The 20,768-nt window shown below is 42.7% G+C and overlaps 1 protein-coding gene and 2 non-coding genes across 4 annotated transcripts in view; all 3 read right to left on the reverse strand.

The window, feature by feature from the left end:
* Positions 1-5,800: 5,800 nt before the first annotated feature.
* The window catches only part of LOC144065978 (uncharacterized), a 206,738-nt gene continuing 191,770 nt past the window's right edge, over positions 5,801-20,768 (reverse strand). The window contains exons 1-2 of one of the 2 annotated variants that reach the window (XM_077589241.1): positions 17,359-17,682; positions 5,801-8,588 (exon numbers count right to left, since the gene is read on the reverse strand). In XM_077589241.1, the coding sequence (XP_077445367.1) occupies positions 6,172-8,588; positions 17,359-17,485 (2,544 nt within the window). In that variant the 5' untranslated portion in view covers positions 17,486-17,682 and the 3' untranslated portion in view covers positions 5,801-6,171. Of the gene's footprint in view, positions 8,589-17,358; positions 17,683-20,768 lie in introns of those variants that run through there. The other variant, XM_077589242.1, reaches the window with a different exon arrangement.
* Positions 18,339-18,503, reverse strand: LOC144066509 (U1 spliceosomal RNA). The gene has a single exon (XR_013297659.1). It is a non-coding gene; the product is annotated as a U1 spliceosomal RNA (small nuclear RNA).
* Positions 19,192-19,302, reverse strand: LOC144066457 (U5 spliceosomal RNA). Its single transcript, XR_013297622.1, has one exon. It is a non-coding gene; the product is annotated as a U5 spliceosomal RNA (small nuclear RNA).

The raw sequence follows: 20,768 nt of genomic DNA on the forward strand, positions 1-20,768 counted from the left end.
CCTCTTCCAGTTTGCCTCTCAGTAGAACCGGCTGAATGGTGTTGAACGCACTGGAGAGGTCAAAAAACATCATTCTCAGCGTGCTTCCCGCGTTCTCCAGGTGTGAAAGAGACCTGTGCATCAGGTAGGTGGTAGCATCTTCCACACCAATGCCTGGACGATAGGCGAACTGCAGAGGGTCCAGCTCTGCATTCATCAGGGGGCTGAGGTGATTGAGGATGATTCTCTCCAATGTCTTGATCAGGTGAGAGGTTAATGCTACCGGCCTGAAGTGGTTTGGCTCCCTGGGGTACGCAGTCTTAGGAACTGGGACCACGCAGGAAGTTTTCCACAAGGTGGGGACCTTCTGCAGACTGAGGCTGAGGTTGAAAATATGCAGAATCACTATACCAAGCTGATCCGCACACTCTCTCAGTAGTCTGGAGCTGAGGCCGTCAGGACCGGTAGCCTTCCTTGCCTCGATCTTCTTGAGCTGTTTTATCACCTGATCGACAGTAATGCACAGACCGGTGGAAGAGGGGGAGGAAGAGGAGGAGGAGGAGAACGAGGGGGGAGCGTTGCTTCTGGTCTGGGGGGTCAGGGGAGTGGGGGCAGGACTGAATCTGTTAAAGAACTGATTCAGTTCATTGGCCCACTCCCTGCCGCCAGACTCCGGGTCTCTCTCGCTGTTGCCTCCATGGCCCGAAATAGTCCTCAAGCTCCTCCAGACCTCTTTGGTGTTGCCTCTCTGGAGTTGGTTCTCCAGCTTCCTCCTGTAGATGGTCTTACCCTTCCTTATCTCTCTCTTCAGCTCCTTCTGGACCATTTTCAGGCTCTCTTTCTCCCCAGACCTAAAAGCCCTCTTCTTCTTGTTCAGGAGGGCCCTTAGATCCCTGGTGACCCACGGCTTATTGTTGGAGAAACAACGGACCTTCTTGGAGGGTACAATGTTCTCAACACAGAAGTTAATATAATCTGTGATGCAGTGGGTCAAGCTGTCAATGTCATTACCATGTGAATTGCACAGCACCTCCCAGTCAGTGGTCTCAAAACAGTCCCTCAGTACCATGCTGGTCTCCTCGGTCCATCTTTGTATGATCCTCGTGGTAGGTTTTATTTTCCTCACCATAGGGATGTAGGTGGGGATCAGATGGACCAGGTTGTGGTCTGAGCGGCCCAGTGGGGGGAGGGGGACTGAGCTGTATGCCTGCTTTGTGTTGGCATACAGCAGGTCCAGAGTTTTTTGTTCCCTGGTGTGGCACTTCACAAACTGAGTGAAGGTGGGGAGAGTAGAAGCCAAGGGAGCATGGTTAAAATCACCAGAGATAAGAAGGAGAGACTGGGGGTGTGACGTTTGCAGCCGGGACACAGTGGCGTGAAGCAGCTTGCGGGCGACTGTCGCATCGGCCGAGGGACGTATATACGCAGTTATTATGATAACGTGCGAGAACTCCCGGGGGATGTAAAACGGCCTGATGCTAACAGCTACTAGCTCGATATCTCGAGTGCAGAGTCGCTCCTTCACAGTAATGTGCCCGGGGCTGCACCATCTACTATTAATAAAAACAGCTAGTCCCCCCCCTTTCTTCCTACCGCTCTCCTCAGCATCTCTGTCCGCCCTCACCAGCTGAAAACCGTCCAAGGAGACGAGAGAGTCCGGAATTAGTTCATTCAGCCAGGTCTCAGTGAAGCACATAATGCAGATATTCCGATATTGTCGTTGATGTTTGGTCAGCGCCGTTAGCTCTTCCATCTTATTGGGGAGAGATCTTACGTTCCCCATAATAATAGATGGAATGCTGGGTCTGAAGCGTCGCTTTCTCTCCTGACATTTTCGTCCAGCTCTGCATCCTCTTCTCTTCCTCTTTAACTCCGCGGGGAGGTCCAGGTCCAGGTCCAGGGGAATCCAGGTGTTGCGTAGCGCTAACAGCTGATCCTTTGTGTAAGACAGCGGAGGCATGGCTGAGTGGGTCAAAATATAATGTCCAGAATTCCCAAAAGATAAACTAAACTAATAGCTCAAAGACTGCCTCTCGCACAACTTGAGTCTCGGAGTAGAGTCTTGAAAGTAAAGTTTTAAAACATTAAAGTTTGGAATATAATATATAAAGCAAAGTAACAAGTAAAATCTTTAAGAACAATAAAATGTAAAAATAAAGGATAAAAAAGCTCTAAAAAAGCCCTAAAAACACAGAATACGAGTGAGGGTTTAGGGAGCCACTGCAACTAGCAGCCGCTTTTGAACGGCGCCTATGATGTATGGAGAATGTCTTCTCGCACATGTATGTGGAGCCAAACAAGCTCAGCATTTTCTTAGCAAATGTCCGAATTGCTTGGAACCTGCCTTCATCCAGCTGGCGGTAGAAGTTGACAAGAGGGAGCTGTTGGTGCCGACTGCGATGCTCGGCGTCACACTGCAGCTCAATGAGCTCCAGTTGCAGGTGGTCTGGAGCGTCATCAGGGTCCACGGAGAAAGGAGAGGAAAAAAGCGTGATCTCCTTTTCAATAGCTGCAAAGTCCCGAAAGCGCTGCTGAAACTCCTCAACCAGAGATGAGATGTCTGCTGCATACTTTGTCATTTGCGCACTGATATTGATCTGTGGGAAACTGGTCACAATTTCCTGCAGCGACGGGAAATGTGCGGTATTGGGCTGCGCCTGTGACAGGTGTCTTTGGAAAAGTAGCAGCTTGGTCCGAAAGGCTTTGATGTGTGAATACAGTTGGCTTACCACTGCATTTTGCCCTTGAAGGCTTGTGTTCAGCGCATTCAGATGTCGCGTTATGTCAACTAAAAATCCCAAATCAGCCAGCCAAACAGGATCATTTAATTGTGGCATGGGTTGTCCCTTTTTAGTCAAGAATTGTCCAATTTCCTCCCTGAGAGAGAAGAAGCGCTGCAGCGCAGACCCCCGACTGAGCCACCTTCCGTCGGTGTGATACAAAACATCTCCGTATTCAGCCTGGATGTCGAGAAGAAACTGTTGAAACTGGCGGTGGCACAGCGCTTTGGAGCGAATATAATTAATAGTCTTTATCACCGGTTTCATAACATTATCATATTTCATATATTTGGCACAGAGAACTTCTTGATGAATAATACAGTGGAGTTTAATAGCGCTGCCTCCTTCTTCGCTGACTTTGTTACAGACAAGGCTTGATCATCCACTCCGCTCGCCAGCCATGGCAGGTGCGCCGTCCGTAATAATCCCGGTGACTTTATTCCACTGTAGTTTCATGTCATCTACGGTGGAACAAACAGAAACAAATAAATGCGTTCCTCTTGTTTGGCCCTTCAGACTCTGGAGGTCCAGAAGCTCTTCACTCACGTTCATGTCATTGTCCACTCCTCTTAAAAAGATCAGTAACTGAGCGGTGTCGGACGCATCCGTGCTTTCATCGCACGCTAACGAGAAAAAGTCAAACTCAGTTCCTTTTGCCTCTAACTGTCTCTTAATATCTAATGAAACGTCTTCAATTCTCCGTACCACAGTATTACGAGCCAGGCAAATATTGGCAAACTCTTGCTTCTTCGCGGGACAAATTTTCTCAACCATTTTCATTACACAGTCTTTAATAAATTCACCCTCAGTGAAAGGTTTGCAGTGCTTTGCAATCAGCGTTGCCACTTCGTAGCTTGCCTTTGTGGCATTTTCATTTGACTCACGGACTCTTGTGAAAAAGCTTTGCTGTGCCGTTAAAACAGCTTGCAGTTGCTTCACTTTTTCACCGCGTTTGTTCCCAGTTAGCTTGTCGTAGCTAGCATGTTTCGTCTGGTAGTGCCTCTTGATGTTGAATTCCTTGAAAACAGCCACAGTCTCTTGGCAAATTAGGCAGACACAGTTGTTTCGTATTTCAGTGAAAAAATACTCAAATTTCCACTTGTCCTGGAAGCGGCGGCCCTCGCGGTCAACTTTCCTTTTTTTGTTTACAGACGCCATGTTAGAAATGGGCTGGGCTGAAACGATCACGCCAGAGTGCGGCCACAGGGCTACTGCCATCTTCTGGTGAAATGAAAAATATGAAAAATAGCTTTTTGTACACATGTATTTTATACTGTGGTCAACAGTGCTGGCGGGCCGCATATTATTGATTTCATGATAGAGGCCGCGGGCCGGTAAAAATTTGTCCACGGGCCGCAATTGGCCCGGGGGCCGGACTTTGGACATGACTGCTTTAGAGCAATTACCGTAATTACTCGAATATAACACGCAGGTTTTTGCAAAATAATTTATTCCAATAGTTGGGGGTGCGTGTTATAATCAAGAACTAAAATAAATTACAAATTTTCGATCGAAAAAAGCATTGTCAAACTCACTTGACGCACGGATTTGACGTCATCACGTAGAGACGACGCACGGATTTTACGTCATCTCGTAATTTCGATCGAAAATCGGAAAGCCGAGACCACCACTGCCCCCCTCTAGCCTCCTACTCGTCTCAGTTCACCCTCTCTCAGTTCAGTGTTATAATCAAGAACTAAAATAAATTACAAATTTTCGATCGAAAAAAGCATGGTCAAACTCACTTGACGCACGGATTTGACGTCATCACGTAAAGACGACGCACGGATTTTACGTCATCTCGTAATTTCGATCGAAAATCGGAAAGCCGAGACCACCACTGCCCCCCTCTAGCCTCCTACTCGTCTCAGTTCACCCTCTCTCAGTTCAGTGTTATAATCAATAACTAAAATAAATTATAAATTTTCGATCGAAAAAAGCATTGTCAAACTCACTTTGACGCACGGATTTTATGTCATCTCGTACAGCCGACGCACGGATTTTACGTCATCTCGTAAAGCCAATCGGATGATGTGTTGTGGGAGGAAGAGGAAGTTGACGCATACCGGCTGTAGCCAATCCATTCATTGCTTTCGTTTCCTGTATTTAAGTAGCGACGCGTCATCACACGTCGCCGGATCGTTCACTATCGTTGACTATCATTGACTGTTGTTAGCGGTTGCTAGCGGTCGCTAGCTGTCGTTATTCTGTTGCCTCTGTCCGTATGCGCGCCGCATGCGGCCACGTTTGTTTCCACGCCTTGGTTGATTCATTAAAGGACTCCGTATCACGCTGAATGCCTCGTCCTCTCCTGCTTCCTGCATTTGCACAACGCGGCGCGACCGTAACAGATGCCCCCGATCGCGCTGCGATGACCCAGCGACGCGGCGCGATCATAACAAGAGGACAGACAAAGAGAGAGAGGAACTCTTCATTTGAAGGATTCTAATGAATAAATTTGTTTGAACAAAACAATCGTGAAACGACGAAAAAAAGGTAAGATTTCTGATTTTCGTCAGCGGGAAAGTTCAGGTGCGCACTATATTCGAGTACTGCGTTTTTCCAGATATTTTTGGCCCAAAGTTATACCTGCGTGTTATTTTCGAGTGCGCGTTATATTCGAGTAATTACGGTAAGCCATATAAAATGCATGCTAATCAAGAACTCCAAATTCATTCAATAATGTGAATAATACCCCAATCTAGTAGTGTTTTGCAAACATTTAACATTACATTCCCTTTGTAGTTTGTCTATCATCTCCTATAAAACTTTCTTACTCAATGTTTTTCCAATAGTTACACATAAAATAAAAATCTACCAATAATCCCCTTCAACATCAAAAAGATAAAAACAATTTACCGTTAATTACAGACATGAAGTTACCGTATTTTCACACCTGTAGAAAGAAAACAATCTTTTATATCATAATTTGTCAAATTGTTCAAATTAATGTATTCATTAAATCTGAGCAAATAACGCTTCACTTTTTTGTTACCTTTGAATTTGGAAGGCTGATTTTGTCCACAAAAAGACCCAAAAAGTATTTTTCACCAAAAAGAGAGCTTTATTGAAACTACCAAAAAGATGACACGTTAAATTACAGATTAAAAAGTGTAAACAAGATTTTCAGAATGAAAAATACAATTATACTTTGATTACAATGATCTTTCATACAGAATTTGAAAAAGCAAGCAAAGCCGTGATTGGCCACTGCTTATTACAACACATTTGCGTCTTTTAAGTCTATCCTTACGACAAAATCTCTGGCAAGAAGCTGAGCAGGAAAAAGGTTTCTGACGTGTGGGTAATTGTGTCTTTAAGATATTCCTGCCACAAATCGAGCAAAAAAAAGGGCTTTTCTCCTCTGCGGGTTGTTAAGTCTTCTTTTCAGGTTTTTCAATTGTGTAGCTTTTTAATTGGGCTGTTGTAGCGAATTTGTGGCCACAGACTGAGCAGGAAAACATTGTTCCCCAGTGTGGGTTATTAAGTGTTCTTTTAAGCTTCTCCTATGGGAAAATGTTCGACCACAAACTGAGCAGGAAAATGTTTCTTTGCCAGTGTGGGTTATAATGTGTGTTTGTAAAGCTGGCTTTTGAGAAAAGGCTTTACCGCAAACTGAGCAGGAAAATGGTTTTTTGCCAGTGTGGGTTCTTGTGTGGTCTTCTAAGTGGTGCTTTTGAGAAAAGGCTTTACCGCAAACTGAACACGAAAATGGTTTTTCACCAGTGTGGGTTCTTGCATGACTAATTAAGTGATCCTTCTGTGTGAATCTTTGACCACAAACTGAACACGAAAATGGTTTTTCACCAGTGTGGGTTCTTATGTGGATTTTTAAGGATTCATTGCGAGAAAAGGCTTTACCGCAAACTGAACACGAAAATGGTTTTTCACCAGTGTGGGTTCTTGCATGACTAATTAAGTCTCCCTTCCGTGTGAATCTTTGACCACAAACTGAACACGAAAATGGCTTTTCACCCGTGTGGGTTCTTGTGTGTATTGTTACACTTCCCTTCCGTTTAAATGTTTTACCACAAACTGAACACGAAAATGGTTTTTCACCAGTGTGGGTTCTTGTGTGTATTTTTACACTTCCCTTCCGTTTAAATGTTTTACCACAAACTGAACACGAAAATGGTTTTTCACCAGTGTGGGTTCTTATGTGGATTTTTAAGGATTCATTTTGAGAAAAGGCTTTACCGCAAACTGAACACGAAAATGGTTTTTCACCAGTGTGGGTTCTTGCATGACTAATTAAGTGTCCCTTCTGTGTGAATCTTTGACCACAAACTGAACACGAAAATGTTTTTTCACCAGTGTGGGTTATTATGTGGATTTTTAAGGATTCATTTTGAGAAAAGGCTTTACTGCAAACTGAACACGAAAATGGTTTTTCACCAGTGTGGCTTCTTATGTGGATTTTTAAGGATTGATTTTTAGAAAAGGCTTTACCGCAAACTGAACACGTAAATGGTTTTTCACCAGTGTGGGTTCTTGTGTGTATTTTTACATTTCCCTTGTGTGTAAATGTTTTACCACAAACTGAACACGAAAATGGTTTTTCACCAGTGTGGGTTCTTGTGTGTATTTTTAAGGTTCCTTTCTCTTTAAATCTTTTACCACAAACTGAACACGAAAATGGTTTTTCACCAGTGTGGGTTCTTGCATGACTAATTAAGCTTCCCTTCCGTGTGAATCTTTGACAAGAAACTGAACACGAAAATGTTTTTTCACCCGTGTGTGTTCTTGCATGACTAATTAAGTCTGCCTTCCGTGTGAATCTTTGACCACAAACTGAACACGAAAATGGTTTTTCACCAGTGTGGGTTCTTGAGTGTATTTGTAAAACTTGCTTATGAGAAAAGGCTTTACCGCAAACTGAACACGAGAATGGTTTTTCACCAGTGTGTGTTCTTGCATGACTAATTAAGCTTCCCTTCCGTGTGAATCTTTGACAAGAAACTGAACACGAAAATGTTTTTTCACCCGTGTGTGTTCTTGCATGACTAATTAAGTCTGCCTTCCGTGTGAATCTTTGACCACAAACTGAACACGAAAATGGTTTTTCACCAGTGTGGGTTCTTGAGTGTATTTGTAAAACTTGCTTATGAGAAAAGGCTTTACCGCAAACTGAACACGAAAATGGTTTTTCACCAGTGTGTGTTCTTGCATGACTAATGAAGTGTCCCTTCTGTGTAAATGTTTTACCACAAACTGTACATGATAGGGGTTTCGCCCCAGTGTGGCTCCTCATATGCATTTTCAAAGAAGACTTTTTCCCAAAAGTTTTCCCACACTGAAAGCATTTGCAGAGTTTGTCGCCACTGGGATTTTTCTTAACATCTTCAACATCATCATCGTCAAAAAGCAAGTTGTTGTCATCTGATAAAGGAGCAATTAAATTTTCTGCTCGCCATCCATCTGTTGAGCTGCCGCTCAGAAGCTCCGCCCCTCTGTTGGCCACGCCCAGATCATCTTCACTCTTGAAAGGCTCACCAGTTGACCATTTGACACATTCCTCATTTTTGATTGGAGGTTGCTCTTCTCTTTTGCACTGTTGAGGGAACTCTGGCTCCTCCTTTTTAATTAGGGGCCATGTTGTGGTGTTTGCAGGCTCCGCCCCTCCACTGGCCACGCCCCGAACATTTTCCCTCTTCACGAACTCACCAAGTGACCAGGTGGAATCATCTTCCTCCTTTTTGATTGGAAGTTGCTCATCTCCCATTTGTTGTTGAGGGAACTCTGACTCCTCCTCTTTGATTTGGGGGAGCTCAACTTGCCCTTCAAGGTCAACAGACTCATGCTCATAAGCACCAAGATCATTTCTGAAACCTGCAAAGACACGAAGATAAATGATTAACCATTTTCCAATTATAAAATGACTGAATTTCTTGTTCACAGAAATGAAACCAAATGGAAGAGGGCACTATACATCCATTTCGTCACAATGCAGTACAGACGCTCCCCTACTTACGAACGAGTTAGGTTTCCGAGCGATTGTTCATAAGTTGAATTTGTTTGTAAGTTGATTCAGTGCTATATTTTGTATTATAATTTATGTTTAAAGCCTATATAAGTATTTTGAAGGTTTATATAAGTGCATTTGTATGTTTAAGGCTTGTATAAGTAACACATATTGGTTTGTACTAAAAAACATTTAATAAAATGGAGAGAATATGTACAGTACTGTATAGAAAGAGAGATTTATGTATTAGAAACTGGCCGAAAGAAGCGATCTAACGACGATTGCAGTTTTCTTCTTTTTTTCATCATAAATGATGCGGTAGCACTGTATGGCATCATTCAATTGATTTGCAAACTTTGTGAAACGTTCAATATTTGGGTCCTGCTGCTCGATCTTTCCGTTTATAAATGGTACTGACGGTCGAACGATTCAAGTTGTATGCCCGTGCAACGCTCACCACTCTCACGCGCATCAAGCTTCGTTATTGCCACTTGGTTCAAATGAAATGGCTTGCCTCTTCCTTGCACCTCCCTCACTAGAAGCCTTTCACTTTTCACTAACCATATTGAATAATGGTTGCACGAGATATTTCATGATAAAAATTAAAAAGGTTCTTTGCGCACTGGAGATACGTCACGCACTTACGCAACTTACGCACTGCAACGAACTGGGCAGAGGAAGGTGGATGCTGGGTGAACTGAGCACTCACAGCGCCAGGCGTCGGTATTAGTGGCGGAAAGAAGCACTAATCGGAAAAAGGCGCGCAATACAAAATCGAACTTACGAACATTTTTCGACATAAACGCAATTTTCAGACATGTTCGTATGTACCGTTGTTCGTAAGTCAAATGTTCGTAAGAGGGGAGCGTCTGTATTTACTACTGTAGTATTCTCGTAAACAGCAACATGAGTTGAAAACTGTTTATAGGTGCATTTTTCAAAGTATGGCACTATTGGTCAGAAAAGTTTCTTCACTGGTGATGTAACTCCTTAAAATTAGTCAAAAAAATTTGGAGCCTTTTCATTGTAAACATTCTCTTATGTTTTAGATTTTAATTTAGTTTAAATGCTTTCGCCAAAGGGCAGTGGCGGGCCGTTAGGGCCTTCTAGGCCTTCTCTGCTGGCCTAAGAAATATCTGAATCATATTGTATTTTGTCCATCAATACTTATTATTTGAAATGGTCTGTCAGCTTCCTTTCATTGCTTTCCCCCCTGGTTGCACTGCTTCCAGATGTGTGTTTTCATATTGAAGCATTTAACCAATCACATTTCAGCCATTATTTGTTGCCAGATCAGATCTGCCTCAAAGCCTTCACAATCAGTTCTGCGGGCTCTGCTGCATCAAACTAGACTGTTGCTTTTAACCAATCAGATTTCGAGTTGCAACCCCACAATGCTTTTTCATACGCATTAGCATTTTGCTGGCTGGGATACGTCATTGCTTTCACCAACTATGATTGGCTAGTAGGCGGGCCAAAGCCATAGTGAGGCAGCCAGAGATCGCAAACTCCACCCACAATGGCCGACTCACAGCAAAAACAGAGGCAAAAACAAATGGACTCTGTTGCAGATTTGCTCACCAAGCTATTTTCCAGACTGACTTATCCAGAAAAAAATGGACATCATTAAGAAAGGGCGGTCAACTCCGAAGCTAGCAAGCCTGTTACAGCCGGGAAAATGGTGTGTGCGTGCCACTTTCAGTGCGCTAACTTAGCTGCACAAGCAAATATATTGTTGTGTTGATTTAAAGCCATTTTCAAAACGAACTATGCCGGAAATATGACAGGACAGGCTCGGCTTTCATCATTACCTTCGATGGCGATAGGAAAGAAAGAAGAAAGAAAGAAAGAAAGGAGGATGGATATTGTGTACAGTTAAAAATAATTTTTGGTGAGTATAATATGGCTATATTCCTAAATAATATTTCAATTGTGGGCCCGGTTCTGATATCTGAAAAGCTCCAGTGTATGTATTTAAGCTCCAGTGTTTGTATTTAATCACCAAATGCTGCTAGGATGGGGATTTTATCCCATTTTAGTGCAATTTTTGCCGTTTCGCCATTGACATCCATCGCTGTCTTTTCCCAAGGAAATCACCCCCCCTGGCCTGGTTGTAATGTCTCAAAAGCTCCAGTATTTGTATTCAATCAATAAATGCTGCTACGAAGTGGATTTTACCTAATTTTAGTGCATTTTTTGTCATTTCACGTATGGACGTATCGACATTCATCGCTGTCTTTTTACCGGGGAAATGATACTCCGGGCCCGGATCTAATGTCTAAAAAGCTCCAGTATTTGTATTTAATCAATAAATGCTGTTCGGTTGGATTTTACCCCATTTTCGGGCAATGTTTGCCCGTACGCCATTGACGTTCATCGCTGTCTTTTCCCGGGAAAATCGCCCCCCTGGCCTGGTTTTAATGTCTGAAAAGCTCCAGTATTTGTATTTAATCATGAAATGCTGCTAGGAAGTGGATTTTACCCAATTTTTGTGCATTGATTTATTGATTATTTTTTATGTCGCAGCTCTAGCTGCAGTAGAGGTTTTATAGCCATAAAATAGTTTTTGAGGGTTGGATTGATACGTTGAAGGCGCTACGAGAAAATGCACCGACCGCCACTGCCAAAGGGGAGGCATTAAAAAAGCATTATCTTTTATTCAGTAGCAGGTCTATTATTATTTGGGGGATTGATGAGATAGAAATTGAGGTACAGTGGTACCTCTACATACGAGCAGCTCGAGATACGTGGAAAATTTCGAACAAATAACGAGATGCGAGAAAGCCAGTTAGCCAAGACATGAGGCTGTTTATCATTGTAGCGCACTGTCTTTTTTGCCGCATCTCTTTCGTGTATAACTGATATTTACGAGCACTGGGCGGAGCGTTGCATTTTTTTCAGTGTTTTTTTCCGTCACTCAGCGCGAGTGCCGGAGCGATCGCCAATACGAGCAGTATAGTATATTACTTCTCGTTGGCTGCTCATAAGAACATCAGAGGCACTGGCTCTCTCCCTCGCAACTCCTCGTGTAATATCTCTGGTCGCAACTATACCTCTTTGTAACGTCTCCGCGAGCACTGAGCGGACCGTTGCTTTTTTTCCAGTGTCCCCCCCCTTAGCCTGTTAGCACCCGTTAACGGAGCAATCGCTAATTCAAGACTACTTCTCATTGGCAAGTGGTCGTGCGTTATCCTATTGTTAGGACATTTGTGTGCATTATTTTCGGAATATTATGAAGGGAATGCTACAGCAAACAGCCCATCGATAGCGAACGTGAGGGTGGAGGCGTGGCAAACAGCTAACCCAGCCAGAAGTTATAAAAATGTAAATCCAAATTAGAATTCAGTTTTGTCTGAAGTTACATTAAACGTATGTTTGAGTGTGACTGTATATATTAATCCGAGTTAATTTAAATTTGTTTGCCGTGGAAAGAACCCCCCCACCCTCTATGTCCCTCTCTGTACCCGCCGCAAAATCCGTCTAATTTTAGTTCTAATAAACACATTTTATTACTATTAAACCACTAGTTATGTGTTACTTTGTTAATAGATGGCGAATTAGAAGAAATAAAAAAAAATTCCAATCCAATATCCTGTTTTTGATGTTTTTTCAGAGGGCTGGAACGAATTCATTTGTTTTTAGTTCATTTCAATGGGAAACGTTCGCTCGAGTTACGAGAAGATAGACACACGAGCTCAGTCCCGGAACGAATTAAGCTCATATGTAGAGGTACCACTGTATAGTCTGATTGGACACTCTGAATTGTCCCTAGGTACAAGTGTGAGAGTGAATGGGTTTTTTTCTCCTCATGCTCTGAGATTGGCTGGCCACCGATTCAGGCTGTTCCTCTCCTCTGGCCCAAAGGCAGCTGGGATAGGCTCCAGCACCCCCCTATACACGATCAGAAAATGAATCAATGAATGTTGGAATTAAAAACAGTGGGAGAAGCCCAATGTAGCTTCGGCAGCAAACCTCGACTGGGTAGATGGTGCATTTCCAGACAATTTTCTGGCACTCGGCTGCCAGATTCAAGTATTCGGCCTTCTTGCGCTCGAAGGTGGCCTCTGTTGGTACTGGTAGTTCTATGAGGTGAAGCGCTCTTGCCTCTGAGGACCCTAGGTCAATGTCTGTGCGGAGTGATGTAGTGATGATCTCTGATGATAGTTAATATTCTATTTATTTATAAGCTGCATTTGAATTTTAGCATTAAATATGAAGTACTTCCGCAGACCGCACCACGGACCGGCAGTGGGCCAGATTTGGCCATTGGGCCGCAACTTTGACACCATTGTTTGAACGCTGCTCTCGTTGTTGTTTAGTGCATCTACATCTCAATTTTTAAAATTTTCAATTTAGAGCAAGCAAATGAGTGTTATGTCACTCAAAAATGGAGGGCGAGTAGCAGGAATGACTCTGGGGGGCGCTCGCGCGTTGCGTAATTTGAAAAATACATTGTTTGTTTGTGATAAGGATACAATAAAAGGAAAGCTACTGTTTAATGCCGTTGTTAAGTATTAACGCGTTGAGACTCATTCTTCCCTCCTAGAGTGGTTACATTAAATCGAATTTATTACATCTTTCTTCGAATGGTGCTAGTGCAAATTCATGAAAATGTACGTACGCTACTATAGTGTCATGTCAATAGAATACCTTTAAGGGAATGCATGGAAATAAAAAGTGAACCCACTTTCTAGTCTATGAAGAACAACTTTCTCGTGCGTCATGTTCCAAACTGTCGATTGCTCGTGAGTTGAATGCTCCTGTTTGACCTCAAAAAGTTCCTCCTGGGGCTTTGGCCGTTGTGTTTTTGCCGACATTTCCACGCGTGAATTCTGATGATGGCGGCGGCTTTGATAGCAGCTAGCTAGGCTAAGCTAAATTAGCCCGGAAACCCCCAACGAGTTCAGCGTGTTTCTTAGATAGCTGCTACTATGCTAAAGCATAAACAAGCACTTTGACGACTTGTTTATTTGATAGCTGCTAGCTATGCCGAGCTAATATAGCCAGGAAACCTACAACAAGTTCTTCGTCGACTTGTTCCTTTGATAGCTGCTAGCTAAGCTAAAGCATAAACAAGCTATTTGACGACTTGTTCCTTTGATAGCTGCCAGCTAAATTAAGCTAAAGTATAAACAAGCTTTTCGACGACTTGTTTCTTTGATAGCTGCTAGCTGGGCTAAGCTAAAGCAGGTTTTGCTGATAAATAGTGATGGAACGAGCGACGCTGGTGCGTCAGCACTGTGCTGATAACTCAAGAGAGAAATCCCGTATTGTTGTGTGTATTGCTTTAAGAAAGAACCACGTGACTGATACAGAAAATGTATCGTTTGGCCAAAGTGTTTAGTATAAGGAAATAAACTTTATCCAAGTGTCGTGGGTCTGTTGGATGGACTTTTACGTAATTATTGATAATTCTAAAGAGTTTCCCCCAGTGTGGAATGATTTTGATCGTATCATGAACGATTTGTTCTGCGCATGCTCTTTAAGCGTCGCCTCCTTTTTTAGCCGCAAGTGATTTATGCTCAATTTAGTTTTCAATTTAATTCGAACCTGCGCAATATTTTTTGCTAAAACCATGTCAGACCATTTGATGAATATTTATTTCTTATGTCCCACTCTCTTGCATTTATAAAGCGAATGCCATCGAAAGAAGTGACGCTTGATTCGCGCATGCGCAAAATTCGTCACTTAACTCTAAAACAATGTTTATTTTTTTTCTTAGTAAGGGAAATGTCTTTTAATCATGTCATTTCAAAAGGAAACAAAATATGTTTTTATGTTCAAAGTTAAAGTGGAAAACAGAAAATATTTTTACAGTTATTTTTACATTTTACAAAATACTTATTGAACTAAAACACAAAAAGAAAAAAATGGATGTAAAAACGCCAAATATTCGTTAAAAATGGGAAAATCAAGAACTATCATTTAGGTTGGTCCGTATTAAGGTAGGAAATGGTTTGTGCACCTGCGATTGAACAGGAAAAGGCAAGCATGCCAGCTAGACACCGGTGCCACTTGTAACGTCATGAGCAGTAGGACCAAAGAGAAGTTGTTGACGGTGTCAGTAAAATTCTATTCTAGTAACTTTATATTCATAAGAGTGCAGAAGGGAGCAAGATTAAATATAAGAATACAATTCATATTTCACATGACCCATCTTGCCAAATTCCTCCCAAAGCGCTCTGAGGTGTGTGAACCACTCAGCAGACTCTTGGATAAAGACACAGAATGGCACTGGCTGGCCAAACATGAGGACGCAGTAAATAAGATAAAGCGGCTGGTCTCCAACACACCTGTTCTCAGACACTATGATGTCACAAAACCTGTCACCATCCAGAGTAATGCCACCATGAGTGGGCTTGGATGCTGCTTGCTGCAAGGCGGACAGCCGGTGGCTTTCGCCTCGAGAGCCCTAACACAAACTGAACCAAATTATGCTTAAATCGAGAAAGTGTCTGAGGCTAGTTTTTGCGTGCCAAGGATTCCACCAGTACTTACATGGCAGGGAAATGGTCACAGCAGAAACGGACCACAAACCGCTGATCACCATATTCAAGAAGCCCCTCCTGAGTGCGCCAAAACGTCTTCAAGGAATGTTAATGCAACTGCAGTGCTACAACTTGGATGTGGTGTAGAAGCCTGGGCCTGAAATGTATGTTAGTGACACGCTGAGCCGCGCTGCGCTGCCACGCATAACAACAGACACTCCACTTGTGCACCACACTGTGTTTTCAGCCCAGGCAGAGTATGCGCAGCTGGACCAAGCCCAGCACCTGAATGTCACTACCTTCTGATTCCAGCGAAATTGACCAGCTGCCTGACCTATCCGCCAACACGCTGATCACTCGCGGCAGAGCCCAATTTGCGCGTCATGGGCAACCGGACAAGGTAATTACTGACAATGACCCCCACTTCGCCTGTGAACAATTCAGAAAGTTTGCTTCAAGCTGGGGTTTTACCCATGTCACGTCGTCGCCCCGCCATCCCAAGTCAAAGGCAAAGCCAAGGCGGCTGTAAATATAGTCAAATCGCTCTGTATGCGGGCCAAAGCAGACGCATGGATGGCCATCCTCCACTGGCGCAACACGCCCACACCCTAGGGGTTAGGCAGTAGCCCCGCCCAGCGCTTAATGTCAAGGAGGCTCAAATCCTCCCTACCAGTTGCAGACAGCCTACTGCAACCACATGTGGTGGTCGGGGTGACTGACAAGTTGGTGTGGAAACGCCGGACAGGGAAATCGACTTACGACAGATCCGCCAAAGACCTCCCAAAGCCAAATGTGGGAGATCAGATCAGAATGAAGCCGCTTCCGGGTGACCGTACGGGGAGATGGCCATTGGGCCAATGCATTCAGAAGGTTGCTCCTCGCTCATTCCGGCTGAATGAGCTGCTTCCGGTAGCCAGCGCTATTGCGTTTTGATGTTCATCCATATATAATATATATGCATGTAATGAAACGGTGCGTGCTTTGTGTCTAAAACACAGAAATAGCACTCGTTACTGACACTGCGGCTTAAAATACAATGCGCCGAATAGTTGTCAAAATACGGTAATTCAGTGAGGGCAGCGAGCAGCCCATGATCTTCTGGGTGGTGTTGATCACTCTTTGCATGGCTTTTCTGTCTGCTGCCGTGCTTCCAGCGTACCACACTAATGCAGTATACCAGAATGCTCTCCACAGTGGCTCTGTAGAAGGTTACCAGAAGCTTAGGGTCCAAGTTGTTCCTCCTGAGTATCCTCAGGCTTCAAACCCTAATTGGCTACAAACATAGTAACATCCATAAGATGACAATCATTTTGGACTTTGCTTGCTCTAACTGAAAGACAACAAAAACAACATTGGCTTTTTCCACCTATCTCACATTTAACACATCCATCTTTCAAATGACATGTTATGCATTGATTAAATAAAGTGTTTATTATCATTTCCAAAGGGTTTTGAAATTAGTGTGGGTGGCTTGGCGTGTTCATCTTCCCAATTTGCGCCAATATTCCACAAAGTGGGCGAATCCCACAGCCTTGTTGCAAAGCTGCACTGGAACGGATGTGTAGCGGCGATGAAGCAAATTTACTTCATTTCCCATTATTTAGTAGGGTTACGGAATTCCTATTTCCATACAGGGTGCTGAGGAATAGTGTGCCGAACTCTTTCAACCATTTTCAAGGACTGTATGCAAAATTCTAACATTTTTAAACCTTGAAAACATTACAGGTAAAATTCAAGTATTTTCAACGATTTCAAAGACTTTTACAAATCCCGATTATTAAATGCATGCCCATATAAGCTGCAAACGTGAAATATAGATTGGAGTCACATACAGTATGATTGGAGTATGATACTAAATAAGTATGATACTTATTTAGTCTCCCGATTTCCCAGTATAGATCCAGTATCCCGCCACCAGATTCATTTTTCTCTCACCCCAAGTCTTTGGAAAAAAAGGCGGGAGCGCGCCCAATCTGGCAACGCTCGCTGCGCTGAGGGAAACCCCGTGCATCAAGTGAACGCACCCAGTATACACGTGAAAAACATGTCCAAGGCAGTACTATACAGAAATAAATCCGGACGCAGTGCATGCATGATGTCACGCACAGTATATGTTATACAAATAAATAATCACCAAAGGTAAACTAACCTTCTAGTTTGTGAAGAACAACTCTGGCATGCATGATTTTCCCAAGAGTCGAGGGATACGAAGGCTCCAATGTGACGCCACAAAGTCCCCCCTGGAAGTTTTCCGCAGTCTGTGTTGTTCTCGCCATTTCCTTTGTTAGCCACCCACGAGGCTAGGTCTTCAAACTTCAACGAGTTCCGAGAATACTCGAAAATGGACGTACTGATGTCCGAGTAAGTCACGCTGGAAACGTCGCCGAGATTTCGTCGTAACTAAGTGAATGGATAAAGACGAAAAACCGTTCCACGTTGGCCAGTCTTTCTTATACATGCATTGCATGATGGGTAAAGCAACGCCGAGCCCCTTCGCGTCTTAGATCCCGCCCAATTTTAACCCCGTGTCCGCCTAATCAATTTTATTTCGCTGGAGGGGGTCTACAGTGAGACGTTTTTGTCATGGAATCGGGGGACGAATGATCTTAAGAGACATGTACTGCCTTTCTTAGCACTAGTCCTTATTAAAAAGCATAATTAAAAAATCGTAGAGTCATGCTGGGCCAATGAATATGCTGATTTTGTTTCACATAAGCATCTTGACCATTAAAACGAAATCAGGATGAAATGCGATGAAATATTTTGGTTTTGCCTTTGTTTAAAATGTTAAGTTTAAAATAGTGGGAGTAATACTACAAGAATGGTAATCCCGTGCCGATTCATGCTTTTGTCCACATTCTCTTGATGGACACTCGTTAAATTGTGTCTGCCATTTTGGTGACTAGTGTATCTGTGTTTTTTTTAATCAGGCTTTTTGTTTCCTTTTTCAAATGACTTTTTCACCTATTTTATCGGACGCTTTTCAATTGCATTTACCTGCAGCTCCGACGTAGCCTCCGGAGCACGGTGAGTTTGATACGACGAGGTTGCTGAATCTCTGGGATTTAACCATATTGAATTATTTAAAAGTTTGGTCAATTGCTTGAATGTTATTTTTTGACAACAAATCAGGGCAGAGCGCAAACGCAGTCCCCCACTATCAGAAATTATCCAGTCGAGATTCCCATATTTGGGGAATTCACAGAGGTCAGCACAACCAAGAGTGCAATGGCTGGGCCTCACCCTGGGTTAACCACCTTCTTGATCATGGTATCTCCCCTGCCAGGTAAGTATGAGTTGTCCCCGGTTGCAGCACCCTCTTCTTTCACGTGCTCGCCATCTTCAGTCACGTGCCCGTTTACTACACCGTAATAAAACACACTCGCGCATGCACGCGCCCAAAAAAAGTGAACAAAGGCACAAATTAAAATACAAGTCGAACAAAATAGCCCTTCTCTACAAATAACATTTTTATAATCTCTAACAAAATGATGCTTCGAAGAATTAAATACCAAATAGTAAGTATTTTTTTAAAAAAATCCAAAGTTAAAAAAGGGAAACGAACATCTGAAGCTTTCTACATAAAAACCGCCTCTTCACAGTAATATAAGTTAAAACATTCATGAATTAAGCAGTGGGTTTGTCAGCAATGAGTGTTAGTTGATTAATCAATTGACATAATACATTTTACTTTATCACTACTTCAATTAACAAAGTCAAATGTTTGAGGATGTAAACAGTATGTATAAATCCAAGCATTGAAATTGTGAAATACCATTGCGCCATATCAATAGCAATTCCATATTTCATTTTGACAGAGAGGGACAGCTCTGGTAGCACAGAACATCAAATATTTGATTGAACAAGGTGAGATGCTTAAGGACATAAATAGTCTATAAGAATTCAAGGGGGAATATTGCCTGAATTAACTTTAAGTTTCAGATAAGTAGAAAGTTCATATTTACCATCGACAGAGAGGGGAAGCTCTGTTAGTGCAGAGCATCCAAAATTTGATTAAAACTCTTATTGTTCCTCTCCACGAAAGTCTTTAGTGAAAGGCAAAAGATTAATGAGATTAGAAGAGAAACAGTATGTGGAAAAGCTTCAAATTGATTGTTGAATATGCTACAGAAAATTGCGTTGGTTTCGCTGAATGTAGTCAATGTGGCCCTTTGCTTTCATATTACACCAAAAAGAGTGGCACCTTGATGCTGAGCAGGCATTTAAACTAGCTGTACTGGCAAAAATGATAATCGTCAAACCTATATATTATTATATAAGATGTGAATGTTTATACAGTCATGTTTTACTTGGATATTGTTACAAAAGAAAGGCTTTAATTTGTTAATTTAAATCTCCCCTCATCCGCATGATTAATCTATTAAATTTCAGGTTTGCTTCTGTCATTTCAATCATTAAGTTAGGAATTCCAAGAGTAAGTAGTAAATGTATTTTGATAAAGAGCGAGTGGTGCACCTTTCTTGGAGATACTGCAATAACAGATTGATGCATAGAGTGGAAGGAGCAAGCTCCTATTCCATCCCCTAATTCTAAAATACAATTTAGTATATGGTCAATAGTAACATACATTTACGTATACATCAAACTACAACGATACACTTTTAGTGTGATAAGAGGGAAACTCATCTCATCTCATTTTCTGAACCGCTTTATTCTCATTAGGGTTGCGGGGGGTGCTGGAGCCAATCCCAGCTGTCTTCGGGCCAGAGGCGGGGGACACCCTGAATCGGGGGCCAGAGGCGGGGGACACCCTGAATCGGGGGCCAGAGGCGGGGGACACCCTGAATCGGGGGCCAGCCAATCGCAGGGCACAAGGAGACAGACAACCATGCACACTCAAACCCACGCTGGATTTTAAGTTAAAAAATTTAACCCACGACCCCAGAGCTTTGAGGCCGCGACGCTAATCACTCGCCCCACTGGGCCGCATACCTGAAAATGTCTGCATTTACTTTAACATTCCTACACTTTTAAAATACAAAAATTCTCTGTTCTTTAATAACATTGTTACGCCGTTGATATGCAAAAAGGAGTCTCGTAAAAAAAATCATTATGATTAAAGCGAAGCTAGAGGTAGCGTCAGTGACACAGTGGTGTGCAAACGTGACACTCCTATTAGTGTGTTCGGGACTCAGCTCTCTCACCAGTGGTTTCACATTTTATCTTACAGGTTAGTGAAGAGCCATAAGCAATCCAACAAAAGGACCATAAACAGCCCATGAATTTATTGGCAGTGGTGGGATTTGGACCAACGCCTCCTGAGAGACTGGAATTTATATCCAGCGCATTGGACCGTTTGGCCACTCTCCCTTGAATGAGGCTGAATGAGGGATTGTGTAGTTCTAAATTGTGAAATAACCTTATAAACCCTTATATTTAAATATTAAAATGTGTTATTTGTTACTTGCAATAAGATCAAACACAATGTAACATTTAAAGCAAATGTCCTTAAAATTGTCTAACTTTTTCTCAAAATGTAGCTTTTCGATTTAGTGTCACGTCTAGCTAGACAAGAACTGGACTTCGAGCTGCTCTCTT

This window comes from Stigmatopora argus, chromosome 20, assembly GCF_051989625.1.
Source record: "Stigmatopora argus isolate UIUO_Sarg chromosome 20, RoL_Sarg_1.0, whole genome shotgun sequence".
NCBI lineage: Eukaryota > Metazoa > Chordata > Actinopteri > Syngnathiformes > Syngnathidae > Stigmatopora > Stigmatopora argus.